The 13,224-nt window shown below is 29.7% G+C and overlaps 1 protein-coding gene across 4 annotated transcripts in view; it reads left to right on the top strand.

The window, feature by feature from the left end:
- The window catches only part of Larp4B (La-related protein 4B), a 193,235-nt gene that overhangs the window by 138,628 nt on the left and 41,383 nt on the right, over positions 1-13,224 (top strand). For all 4 annotated transcript variants that reach the window (XM_067276669.1, XM_067276666.1, XM_067276661.1 and 1 more), the window contains 5 exons: positions 2,463-2,599; positions 8,309-8,412; positions 8,483-8,647; positions 9,315-9,479; positions 10,449-10,526. In XM_067276669.1, the coding sequence (XP_067132770.1) occupies positions 2,463-2,599; positions 8,309-8,412; positions 8,483-8,647; positions 9,315-9,479; positions 10,449-10,526 (649 nt within the window). The remainder of the gene's footprint in view (positions 1-2,462; positions 2,600-8,308; positions 8,413-8,482; positions 8,648-9,314; positions 9,480-10,448; positions 10,527-13,224) is intronic.

Here is a 13,224-nt window from a genome sequence, read left to right as displayed (position 1 = left end):
TTATTAGTTCATATTCCTTATTTCTGATTTAATTTGTAATAAAAATAAATGTTTTTTCTTCCTATTTTCTCCCTGTGTGTTTTTTCCATAATACAACTGTATACCTACTTTTGCACCACCCCTGTGTGTGTGTGTGTATATCTAAAAAAAAAAAAAAAGATCAGTAAGATTTGTTAGCATTTTAAATTTATTTTTAAATTACAGTAGAGTGTCGTTTATCTGAATCAATTGGGGACTGGGGTTGTTTGGATAACTGATTATGTACGAAAAAATATATTACCCTGTCCAATGTCGAAATTTTTCTCCATTGCGTGTTGCTTCATGTTGAATTTTCGTCGATTTTAAGCCTAACGAAAATTTTTATAATAATAATCGAGGCTATTGTATCATTAATATTTATTTCTTTATTTTGTACAAACAAAATAAATATATTGAAAAATATAAAAACAAAAAATATATATATATATATATATATATATATATATATATAAATATACTTTAGAAGTTAATCTAGTATGAAAAGTGTTCGATTCGGCACGACACAGTCCGACTGGAACGCTTTAGGTTAACTGACATTTCGGTTGATTGGCTTTCGGATAAACGACGCTCTACTGTATTATGTATGATCAGCTCTTCCCAGCATTCTGCAGGTATCACGTTGTTACTTAAATTCATAAGATTATTTTGCATAACAATCGCAAAATGTTGTTTGAATTTTCTTTTTACTACATTTTTTCCCTTATTTAAGATATTATTATGTTGATATTAATAATATAAAGATCTTAAATAAGGAAAAAAATGTAGTAAAAAGAAAAATCAAAGAACATGTCGCGATTGTTATGCAAAATAATCTTATGAATTTAAATAACGGTGTGATACTTGCAGAATGCTGGGAAGACCGTCGGATAGGTTAATATATTTTTTCGTCCATAATCTGTTATCCAAAAAAATCAGTTATCCGAACAACCCCAGTCTCCAATTGATTCGGATAAACGACGCTCTACTGTAGTTATAAATGCAATGATACTTGTGTTAATAATGTGTCTACTGCTGCAGGATAACCTGTATTACATTCTTTTTGTAAGAAACCCTACTGAGGAGGCCAATAAAGGCAAAATGCATTTAGGGTTAAGTATGGTGTAAAAAAAATAATAAACTGTTTTTCTCTCGATGTTAACCTGTTCTTTTGCTTTTTTTATACCAGTCCACATTCCATTTTGAGTAAATGGATTAGTGACTTGAAATTTTTTAGCCTCCAGAAGTCAGAAAGGATAGGAGAATTATTTTTCCGTGTGTTAGTTAATAGTATAATTGGGTAAAGACTGATTATATGACTCCATTGGTTTTATTAAATATTTTATTAACATTCAACGTACAAAATCTCCATTTTCTGTCATTGAACACTGTGGTTAAATTACAGTATATGCAGAATCCAAGAGTATGTTTTTATCCATTTTGCATTTTATTGCAGAGGTATAGCCTGAAATAAATGGTTGTCTTCATAAGTGAAAATTAACAGATATAAAGAACTTGTAACTATAAAAGCTGTGGCACAATGTATTGTTTGAGATATATGTATTGCAATAGTTGAATGGATTGAGGCTAAGATTGTTAGACAGGTGCACTCACCATCTTTAGCAATAACAGTAGAAAAATTTGAAATATATAGAGCCAGTCTTACTGGCAAATGTTTGAACCACAAGGATGCGAAAAGTTTATCGTCGGCATGGAAATATATGATCAATAATAACCCAGTATAATATATTTAACCTGCACTCAGTTGATATAATTGTGTTGATATTTTGTATTTTTATTATTTTCTATTTTTTAATTGTTTTTATTATATTTTATTTTACTTTAATTGTATCCATGTATTTGAAGTAGTTCAATTTAACATTTTATTTATGTTTGTTATTTAAACGAATTGTTCAAACGAAATTTCGAATTTCCGTTCATATTTGTTCAAACCTGGAAAGAGTACAAAAAACATTCCAAAAATTTCAAAATACCTGACGATGGCTTGTAGATCAGGTTGAAAACATTTGTAAGACAATAAATATTGGTTCTCAGAAACACAATGTGTTTGTGTCAAAGTATTGTTTGAGAACTGTCCATTTTCTATATTGTGGATGAACATCTATAATTTCTGCAACAAACCAATGCTTGGCAAATTGAATGTGTGTACATGTGTGCTCGGCAAGTGACAAATAGTTTAGCCAAAGGAAAATATTCGGCATTTGACAGATAGTGAATGTGTGGACGTGCTTTACATACATCTTTGACTAATAATTTTCTTCTTATATCTTATCAAAGATCAACAATCTCAGTTGAAAATGGATTTTATAAGAAAAATATTAAATAAGTAAATCAATAATAATATAAATAAGTTTTGTGATAACTTTTTTGTATTCAATTTTGTGAGCTGTATTAGTTATAATTTAAATTTATTTTATATTTAACAGAGAGAACTTGGCCACTGATACCTATTTAGTTTCTCAGATGGATAGTGATCAGTATGTACCAATTGGCACTGTTGCCAACTTCAACCAAATTAAAGGCCTTACAAAAGACATTAATTTAATAGTTGAGGTTCTAAGAGGTAAGATTTTTATATATTTTTATTGATATAATATTACAGTTACTCATGCTTATCTCAACTTTATTGATTATTTCTTTTTATAAAAGTTTCTTCTGTCACAGTATTGCATTTCAGGAATTTGTTTATAAATAATAGAAAAATGATCATTAGAAAATTACTTTACAGCTATGGAAATCATTTGAAAGTTTCTTGTTAACTATAATTTAGCTTTTTGGAAATACATTTGTAATAATGCTGTTTTTTAGTAGTGTTTTTAAAATGTAAAGTAATGCAACTTTAATGTTTTATTTTCTTTATCATTGTGTGTAAAAATACAGCAAAATTGAGAATTTTATTCTTACAATAGAGCATTAGCACTTGCTCTGGAATGCTTTGAAATTCAATGGTTCCTTAAGCCCTGGTCACACTATGTGATTCCCAGCCGCGTGGGCGACTGCAACTGCGACGGCTGTTCCCGTTAACTAGTAATCCCCCCTCGAAAACCAGCGCAACTGCAATTGCAACTAGAAACAAAAGTTTGTTCTACTCGCGACGGTTGCAAACGCGCATCCAATCAGAAAACGTCTTTGTCCCACGTCATACTTTGTGTTGTATATTTGTCAACATGTCTTGATTATAACATTTGTATTAACTCAGTTTTAGTACATTTAAATGCTAATTTGATATAAATCAAATCTGAATGTATAAAAGTTATTGTTAGATTTATTTTAAAAAGTTCGATTACTTTTAATAATATACAGTTGAATAAAATAAATGCTTACATAAAAGAAAAAAATATATTGATTATAAATGAATTAAATCATTCAAGCTTTCCTCTAAACAACACTTACCCTCAAATATTTACGTTTATAAGATCGATAAACAGCATCCAAAACTTCTGGGATAATGACTGATATCGAATTATGGGCCACTCTAAATTGGTATGCCAAACTACGAAATGTTTCGCCTAAATTATATGTAAGTATAAATTATATTCATACAGATATATCCCCTATAACCTTCGGCATCCGAAAGCCTTAATTCATTCATCAGCTGGTGAAAGCACGATTGTTTAGCCCGTTGATTTTCATTTCGCCAAGTTTTAACCCAGCATGAACGTTTTTTCTTATTTTTCTCTTCGTATATTCTCGCCAGCTCTAACAAAATTAGCGCCTTTTTTCTTTTATTCATTCCAGAAAAGGAACTGCTTGCTATTTTAATAGGAAAAGTAGTTAAAATTCTGTAAATACTCTGAAGTAGAACGTAAAATGTCGGTAAACTCACGAAAGTAGACAAAAACAGGCTACCGTTATTTTATTGGTTTATTATAGGGTCACGTGTTCCGAGTTGCAATGTCAACGAACAATGTGTGACCACGAGAAGACGCAGGTGACTCGCGCTTGTTGCAGTTGCAGTCGCCTGCGCGGCTGGAAATCGCATAGTGTGACCAGGGCTTTACAGTAAAGTTTTCTTGTGAATGTTGGGATATGACAGTGTTGGTGGCAACTTAGTGCTGATCTTTTGACTGAACCTGTTCTGGATATTTTATTTTATTGTGTGTGCACACGTGCATGTGTGTTAGACTGCATTTTTTTTTCTCTCTCTCTCTCTGTTTTGTCATATCAGTCAGAATTCCTACTGGTTTGAACTATGTTAGAGTTTTGTTAATCTGTTCAGTTATTAACTGAGCAGAGATGTCAATCATTTCAGATTTTCCATAATTATTCTCCCCTTTTTCTTAAACCCATCGTTACAGTACTTTGAATACTTCCAAAATTATTATGGAAAATTGAGTACAATTCCTTAACAGAAATATAGATGTTGTATTATTTTGTACTGTGCTTTAGCACAATAATGCATAAGAATGATACTTCTGTTGGGATCTTGGGTGTTCTGTGGCTGGAAGATATGTGGATTGCCTTTCCCGTGGATGGCAGGTATAAACGGAATTGTTGAAAAGTAGGATAGAGGTGGATATGCCCAGGATGCCAAAATTGTTAACATGGGCAAATTAATAAATTCTTAAAAAACTGTTGTATATGAGTATGAAAAATTATACAGTGAAACATCGTTAATGGACACTTTTGAGTAGTGGACACGCTTACTTAATGGACATTTTTACAATCCCCAGACCTTTCAAATAGAAGTTGTATAATATTTATCTCTGAATAAAGGATGCCATCGTCCATAACTTACCTTATGAAAACAGTCTTGCCTTCAATATTACAAAAGAATTAATTGTGTACGAGATATTTTAAAACTAAAACAAAGAATAAGTTCAAATATTTTTCCATAGGACAAATTTTGACTGAAGGTGTTGAATAAAGACTGGTTTGTAATAGGAATAGGAGAGGAGGGCAGATTGTAAAAAGCTGAACAGTATTCTTTATCTGTTAGAGAAGACTAATCTGGTGAAGTTGTCAATCCCCATTTATCATCATTCATATTAACATTATTAAACTTTTGTCTTATGTTTTGAATTAAGCTTATGGTATTGAGGGAAACCATAAACTTTTCGGAAGTTATTCATTTGACAAGGCCCATAGTAGAGTAGTAATGAAAAAGAAAGAATTTTAAGGTTACGACAGCAGTGTTTGTGGTGTAAGTTATGAAGGCAATTTTCCGACCACTTTAAAATGTAGGAAGATATTCAATTTTCTTACATTTATGACCTGATTTATGATCTTAATAGGTTTATGGTGGCTTAAGTGTAATTTATAAATTATTTATTTAAAGGAAAAATGTGAGAGAATCTAGGGCTGATACTTTTTGTAAAAAATTGATGTAGAATTTAAAAATTTAACAATAATCATTTTTTGTTCTTGAGTCATCAGGACTTTCATTTTTGAAGAAAGTTTCTGAGGAGAGATGTTGATATCAACTCAACAAGGAAGTTCCTTGTTGTTTTTCTCCATGAGTGATCCAAATGGTCCCTGGTAATTGGACTAAAAATGAAATAAGGCCCACCACAACAGAAAGAGTTCGGAAATCTACTTGAGGAAGACTGGCATAGGGGCACTTTCTTCCCTGGCTGTTTTTAGCTACCCTGCTGTCTAAAGTCAACCTTAGACACTTAAAGAAGATAAGAAAGATTGCTATTGAAGGGAAGTTTTAAAGAAATATAAGTGGTATAAATTTTAAATATTGTAAGCTTTCATTAGTTATGAAATAGGTTTAGAATATTTTGAGAAGGTCTAAACTAAACATTACCGTGAATCTAATTTCATTGTCATTGATTTCAATTTATATTTCGCTCATTAATGTTAATGTCCATCTCAATTTGTAGGTTTTGTTTAATGTTAATAAATTTTAATCTTGTTACATATGGAGTATGTTTGATAAATTTTTGGTTTAACTCCATCAGCTTATCCATGTTTCCTTCCTTAAAATCCTGAAGTTTAATTAAATGTTCATTTGTCTCTTATCTGCATAATCAACTAAGTGGTGTCAGGAGTCCTAATTGGTTTAATCTTATGGGAGATAAATTGTCATCACAAATGCTTGAAAAATTACACCTACTTGATAACTACAAAGTAAACAAATCATTATATTGATATTATTAGTTGCTTAGATCAAAAATAATGATATAAATGCAAGAATATCCAATACACTTCTTACCCCTTGAAGTAGCTAGTAAATTGCTTTTGTAATTAGATGTTTAAACTCTCATTGCCTAAACCCACCTTTGTCCACCCTTCTGTTCATAACAACAGTTTCATTTTTCTTTTTTGTTACTTCTGCTCAGATTGTTCTTGATTAGTTAATAATTAACATTTACATTTTATAATTTATATGTTCCATTTAATTAAAGTAGCCTATACAATTTGTTTGCTATTTAAATTGAATTAAAATGTGATTTTGCACTAAAAAGATAATTAATATACTATGTATGTATACAGTATATTAATTATATATGCTTTGTATACTATTTGGTATTTTTACATTTCTAACACAAATTTGATGTTTTCGTAATCATAGTATTCTTCACTTTATAATGACCAGGTTAAAATATAATATGGCTGCCTGTAGACACCTCTACATAGTAGACAAACTTCTTTGCACTACTTGGAGGTTATACTATATTATGAGATGCAATATTTATTATATTAATAAAATGATTTCAAATTTGTTAACAGAATAATGAAAGGCTTATCCAGAAGGTAACACATTTAAGTTTTTGTCCCTTGTGCCAAATGCTCTAGTCACATACATAGATATAGGATAGCTTTTTTTCCAAGCTCTGTCTCAATTGTATCAAGATTAGTGCTGTTGTTTCTAGGGTAATTTCAAGCTCTCAGGTTAATGTTTTTAGTAATCTTATATTTAGGGTAAAACTGCCATGATCTGATATTACTCATCACACCACAAGTTTTGTCAGAAAAAGTTTTAGCCTAAAACTGTCATTTTTCCCTATAACTGGAGAGTTTCAGGCTAGAACAGTGGGGCATGGGCCCCACGTTGGGAAACACAGAGGGGCAATTTGAAAATGAAGTTATCCAGAGTTTAAGTTAACCATATAGCCGCTGTATGTCATATTCATTGTAAATATTGATTTAAGTTAGTTTTAATTTTCTTTGTTCTTTGTTTCCCTTTCCTTCTAGAACTTCCCTTTATAATCCTTTTCCCTTGGGGTGTGATTAACAATTCTGGAACCACTGAGAACAAAGAGATGAACAAGGCCCTGAGGCCGGTGAAAGAGGAGAAAGGACATTCTTTGCCCAGACTTACAGTTGGGCAGACGTGAGTTGTGGTGTTCCGGGTTGCATTTGGAAATGACTGGAAAGTGCAAGAGACTTTGATGAAAGGATCGGGTTTTATATTTTATCGTGGTTACGATAAAACAGTATGGCAATTAAGTGCAAGAAAAACTTCAACGAACACGACAACGAGAGACTTGTCAAAAGAGTTCAACGTATATATTGGGGGCATAAGAATTTTAGAAAGGCTTAGGTGGGGCATAGCACAAAAAAGGTTGGGAAACAGTGGGCTAGAACAACAGAAGCTAACGAAATAAAGCAGACTGGTGCTAGGTACAGTACATGGGTGTACACTGTATATTACACCTGAGCAGGATTTTGCTTTTCTCAGCTTTCATGCCATTGGCACTTTCCGCATCAGATGTAAATTAATATCTCTGATAAAGCCTAAAAATTTTAAGACATTTTAGTTATTAAAATTTTCAAAAACAATGAATTAAGAATTGTTCTAATTATTACTTCATAATAATAGTACAGGGATCTGCATCATAGAATCATTTATCTTTTTTTAAATCTGAGTATAAGCTTGATGATGGTCAAGCTTGAGCTTGGAGTGTTTTCTCAATTTAGGGTAATCTAGGTAAAATGAAGGTTTCATTTAGGGTATAGTTTCACCAGAAATAGGCAGCAGCACTGATCAAGATACAACAGTCATGCAATGTCCCAGTAAAACAGTTTATTTACAATGAAATTTATTTTTGTAAATGTTTAAATATACATACTGTATTGAGAAACATTGAAACGTAATTAGGAAAACTTAAATTTTGTATTGAGCAAATATTTTTGGCAGGAAAAAAAGTAAAATAAGAGATTTAAAAAAACTATTTACTTTAATTATTATAAATAATTTTTTATGTTTCAAATTTATATTAAAATATTCTCAATAGTAGCTTATACCAAGTAAAATTAATATTTTAAAAGTATTATCATTCAGAATTTTTTTACATTAAAAAAAAATTTATATAATCTTTAGAATCCCCTCATGTTCAAGTTGATGATTCTGGAAAGAAGGTACGCCCAAGCCATAAACGTTGTGTGTTGATTTTAAGAGAGATTCCAGAAACAACACCTGTAAAAGTATGTTTCTATCAAGTAAGATTTTATTATGTTTTATAAAAAATATTGATTGCTTTTAATATAATTACAGGAAATAGAATCTCTATTTGACAGTGAAAACTGTCCAAAATTTGTAAGCTGTGAATTTGCCCATAACAACAGTTGGTATGTAACATTTGAATCAGATGAAGATGCTCACCGTGCTTATTGCTACCTTCGTGAAAAAGTCAAGACTTTTCAGGGAAAGCCAATCATGGTAAACCTCAATTTAATAATAAATTATCATTTGGCATTTTCATGAATTTAACTGAATTTTGCAAAATTAAATTTTTGACAGTTTTTTTTTTAAACCTTAGTATGTTTTATTTCAGGTAATGTACAGTAATGCATATAATAATTATTGAATGTTAATAAAATGTTTTAATATAAATTAGTCATGCTGTTAATGTATAAGGTAGATTGCCATACATTTACCTTATTGTATATACTCATTCAAATTGAATGTAAATGCTAACTTAAATACTATTTCAGCTTTTAATTATAGCATTGTGAAATGTATGATTAAAAGACAGATTTTTTTTATTTACAATGTAATTACACTTATTATATTGTTTAAAAATAAATTAAAATTGAAATTTTGAAGTGAAAAGTTCCTCAATAAAATTACGAAGTTGAGTAGCCAAAACTATGAGGTTAAACATAGTAAAATGTTTTCGAAGTTACAATTTCTTACTTTCTTAAAACCTATATATATATATATATATTATATTTAAATTTTATATGAAAATTAATGTTTTTAATAATTAAGTGCACTTGTATTTATGTGGTGATTTTTTTTTTTTAATTTTGTAAATATTGAGATTAAAATTTGATGTAAAATCATTATTCAAAAAAGAATCTATACAAACTAGTTTTTTTTATAGGCCCGTATCAAGGCCAAGTCCATTACTCGTGCCTCCTTCATTCAGCCATCCAAAAATGGCTTGCGTCAACCTGTAGAATCAACGATGTATCTAAATCAACCACAACAGCAACAGCAGAGATACAATTATGGAAGTATACCTACAGTACCATATAATAATCAACAAGTAAGTAAAAAATTATATAACTGAAAACTTAAATTTTATGTTGGCAAATTTTTATTTATATGATACCATTCGAGAACTTGATGTAAAACTTTTAAAATATGCACACTGAAACTAAAAATACCAGCAGACACAAACTAATAAACTAAATGAATGTGTTTTACTGTTTTAAATTGTCATCTTTAAGTTAAATTATGATTGTTGTGTTTATAAAACTTTCCAGTCACATGACATAATCAAAGACAAGCAAGCTGCTTTCCAACATACAGAACTGTAGTTCTTTCCATTGCAAAGTTGTGTTCTGTTATCCTCTTTACATTAATGTAACCTGAGGATTATGGTTTAAAACTATTGAAAATGTATGTTCAGTTCATTAAAGTCTGTTTCTGCTGGATATTTTTGGTAACAGTGTGTTTATTTTTAACAATTTTTATTCAGACATAGTTTAATAAATTATCATATTTTGAAATATTAGAGTTTTTATTACTACAACATAAAATTTCATCAAAAAGAATTCTCTCTAGATACTTGTATGTTGAAACTGTTGTTGGCTTTTCATTGACTAGTAAATAAGAAATTGTGTGTATATTGTAATATTTTACTGTGGTAGCCATTGTAATATATAATCATATATTCAAATCTATGTTGCTGTTATATATATAAGTCCATAAACTGAATAAAGCTAAGCTTAACTGCTATCCTAGTTTTTTTAATAAAGCAAGTAACAATCTATTTTGAACTTTTCCCACTCCCATTTTGGATAAAAGAACAGAGTTTTATTTTACCTGAATAATTACAATTTTTCCATCATAGGTTGGATGGATAGAAGATTTTGTTCAAATCATCTAAAATTTTTTATTTTTTTTTACATAAAACAAAATGAGAATATAATTTAATTACTAATTTGAAGATAATTTTAATATTTGATTTTTAAAATAAATAACGAATAAATTTAAATTTTATTAATTTTAGGTATATCCTCCTTTTTATCCTCCAACAATGTTGCAAGCTTGGGCTCCAGCAACTCCAACTTGTTTTGATTTGGGAGCAGTAAGTAAATTTCTTTATTATTGTTTTCTTCAAATGCTCATGAATTATTGTATGAATTACCTGAAATAGACTTGGGTGTAAATAAAAAAATACTGGATAGAATTTAATGTAATTATGTACAATATAGAAATTATTGCTTCAGTATAATTAATAAGTTTAATTACTTGGCATCAGCATTAAGTAAGAGAGACATTGTGACCATAGACTGCATTATGAAAGTACAATTTTAAATTGATTATATTTGTGAAATCTCAACAAGTATTCATAAAATTTATTGTGCTGATAGATTGAGCATCATCACTTTTAGATGAATTTTTTATACATAGTTAAATGTGTGTATGTCAAAAAGTTGGTGGTTTTCATCCTATCTACAACTAACAAACAACAGCGAATTTTTCAAAAAGTAAATATGGAAAAACTCCTGATAGGGAAGAGAATTCTTAAGTTCTGTAGTCTGTTCTTTGTATTTTTGAACATTTAATCCTATAAAGAAATATTAGCAGTAATAATTTTAAATTTAATTATTGTTGATTATAATTGTGAATCAATTTACATATATCTAAATAACTTGTATAGATATTTCAACCAATTTTTCAAAGGGTATTACTGAGATGATTCAGTTAAAGATAATCGGATTTGTGTGTACACAAAAAGTAACTGTCTGATAATTTTTTTACAGCACTGTATATAGTAACATTTAGAACTAAAAGTGTCATAAAATGCAAGCTTTGAGTAAAATGCAATTAAACGTATGAGATAAAATGTTTAAAATTATTAAAGGTTTTTATCAAGTTAAAAGAAATATTTTTCTTCATATATTTTTATTCAGTTTAGCTTGTAAATAAACTTAACTGATTTAATAAAGTTTTTTTTTCCTCTTTAATACAAATATACTTTTTAATTGTTGGGCTACAAAATTCTTTGCTTTCACAAGTTTTCAAGTATTTTCATAGGAATTTTTTTGTAAAGCATACAGAATAGCATGTTTAAGTTCAAGTGAATTACTTTAAAAATTCACTAAGTCAACTGCATTGTTAATTTGCATTAAATCAAAACTGTCTCCAAGTGCCAGGAACTGAATATAGGGTTTTTCACATAATATGGTCTAGTTATATCAAAATAATATAATTGTATACTTCTAGCTTGAATCTATTTTTCTGTTTACCTGCCATTTGATAGGTCTGTAATTTTCATTTTCACTTGTATTTACACAGAATACAAGAGAAAATGAAGAATACAGATGTAATATTTCTTTATCTTAATTTTCTCCATGCCAAACACAATTTGCCATAACAACCTTGTATCATCATCCTTTTACTGATAGTATATTTACTGATGTTCTGATTAGGACATAAACTTGCATCATGATAATGCACTCAAAAGCACGATAAGCTGTGTGCAATTTTGTAATCCTTTTGTGAACAGATTTCTGAGAAATGACTTGACAATGGGAAATTTATAGCTTCAGAAAAATTTGAGAAAATTTGGCATTAAACTTATCAATTTAAAGTGGGAAATTTTTTACTCCATAAACTTCAATTCAATGAGGTTTTACTACATATTGCTTTCTATTGACATTTACATAGAATGAACTAATTACTTCTAGTTTTTCTAGTAGGGTTTAGATCCCAGCTACATCAAGATGTTCAGTAATTTGATTTGATTATCATTAAACTACTTGTAACATGCAAGACATTGACATGTTATGTTGTCATGCTGAAAGCAAAAATTTTGTCCAGCAATTTTTTCCTCAAATAGTAATAAATGGGTTTGATGTACAGTACATCCAAAAAAATTCACTTCACTTAACGAGCATAATTCGTTCCAGAACCTTACTTGTAATGCAAAGCACTCGTTAAGCAAAACAATTTTCCCCGAAGAAATTAATGGAAAATATGGTAAAGCATTCCATGCCGAAAAAAATACTCAAATTCTGTATTTACTTGAATATAAGACAAGGTTTTTATTCATTTTTCACTGCTTCAAAAACCCAGGTTGTCCTATATGCACGAGCGAAGGATCCTTTGCATTTTTGCAATAATTTTTGTGAACTGTGTACAGTTCATGTTGCCATTATTACAGAGTGCTATCGAGGTCAAGGTGAATGTTGCTTTTAAAGGGATGATCCGAAAATAGCTGATCACTCAGCAATGATTATAAATGTAGTTATTTCATATTTGTTAAATTGATACTTTTAATAAATATTTGTACATTCTGAATCATTGAAAATAAACTTTTTCCAGCACATGCATTATAATCTTTTGGTTTTCCTACATGGGTATCAGGTACATGGAAAAACATTTTTCAAAAGCTGATAGCAGTCATTCAGAAAATGCTGCATTTTAAATTCACTCAACAGATCCGAGGATGATGCTTTGTGGAGTAAGAGTGAAAAAGAGGAGAATTGTAACGAAGCTTTGGATGGTGGGTTCGAGTAGACAAAAAATGTGAGATCGCTGATTTAGAGGCTGAATTAATCGAATAAATTGTCATTTTTATTTAATAATTAGAAATAATATTTTGTGAACTTCAACAAAATTGTATCTCACGGGATGTTAATACTTTCATTTTTGTAAAACAAAGGAAGTTGATTTCCTGTTAAAAGATGAGTCGAAGTTGCATCATTAATGGACTTGGTCGATTGCCAGTCGGTCGTCCCTATAAAAAGGGGCTACTTTGGCGTCATAAGCGTGCAGTT

This window comes from Centruroides vittatus, unplaced genomic scaffold, assembly GCF_030686945.1.
Source record: "Centruroides vittatus isolate TY-2023 unplaced genomic scaffold, ASM3068694v2 contig_1159, whole genome shotgun sequence".
Taxonomy (NCBI): Eukaryota; Metazoa; Arthropoda; class Arachnida; order Scorpiones; family Buthidae; genus Centruroides; species Centruroides vittatus.
This window is presented reverse-complemented; position numbering and strand designations above follow the sequence as displayed.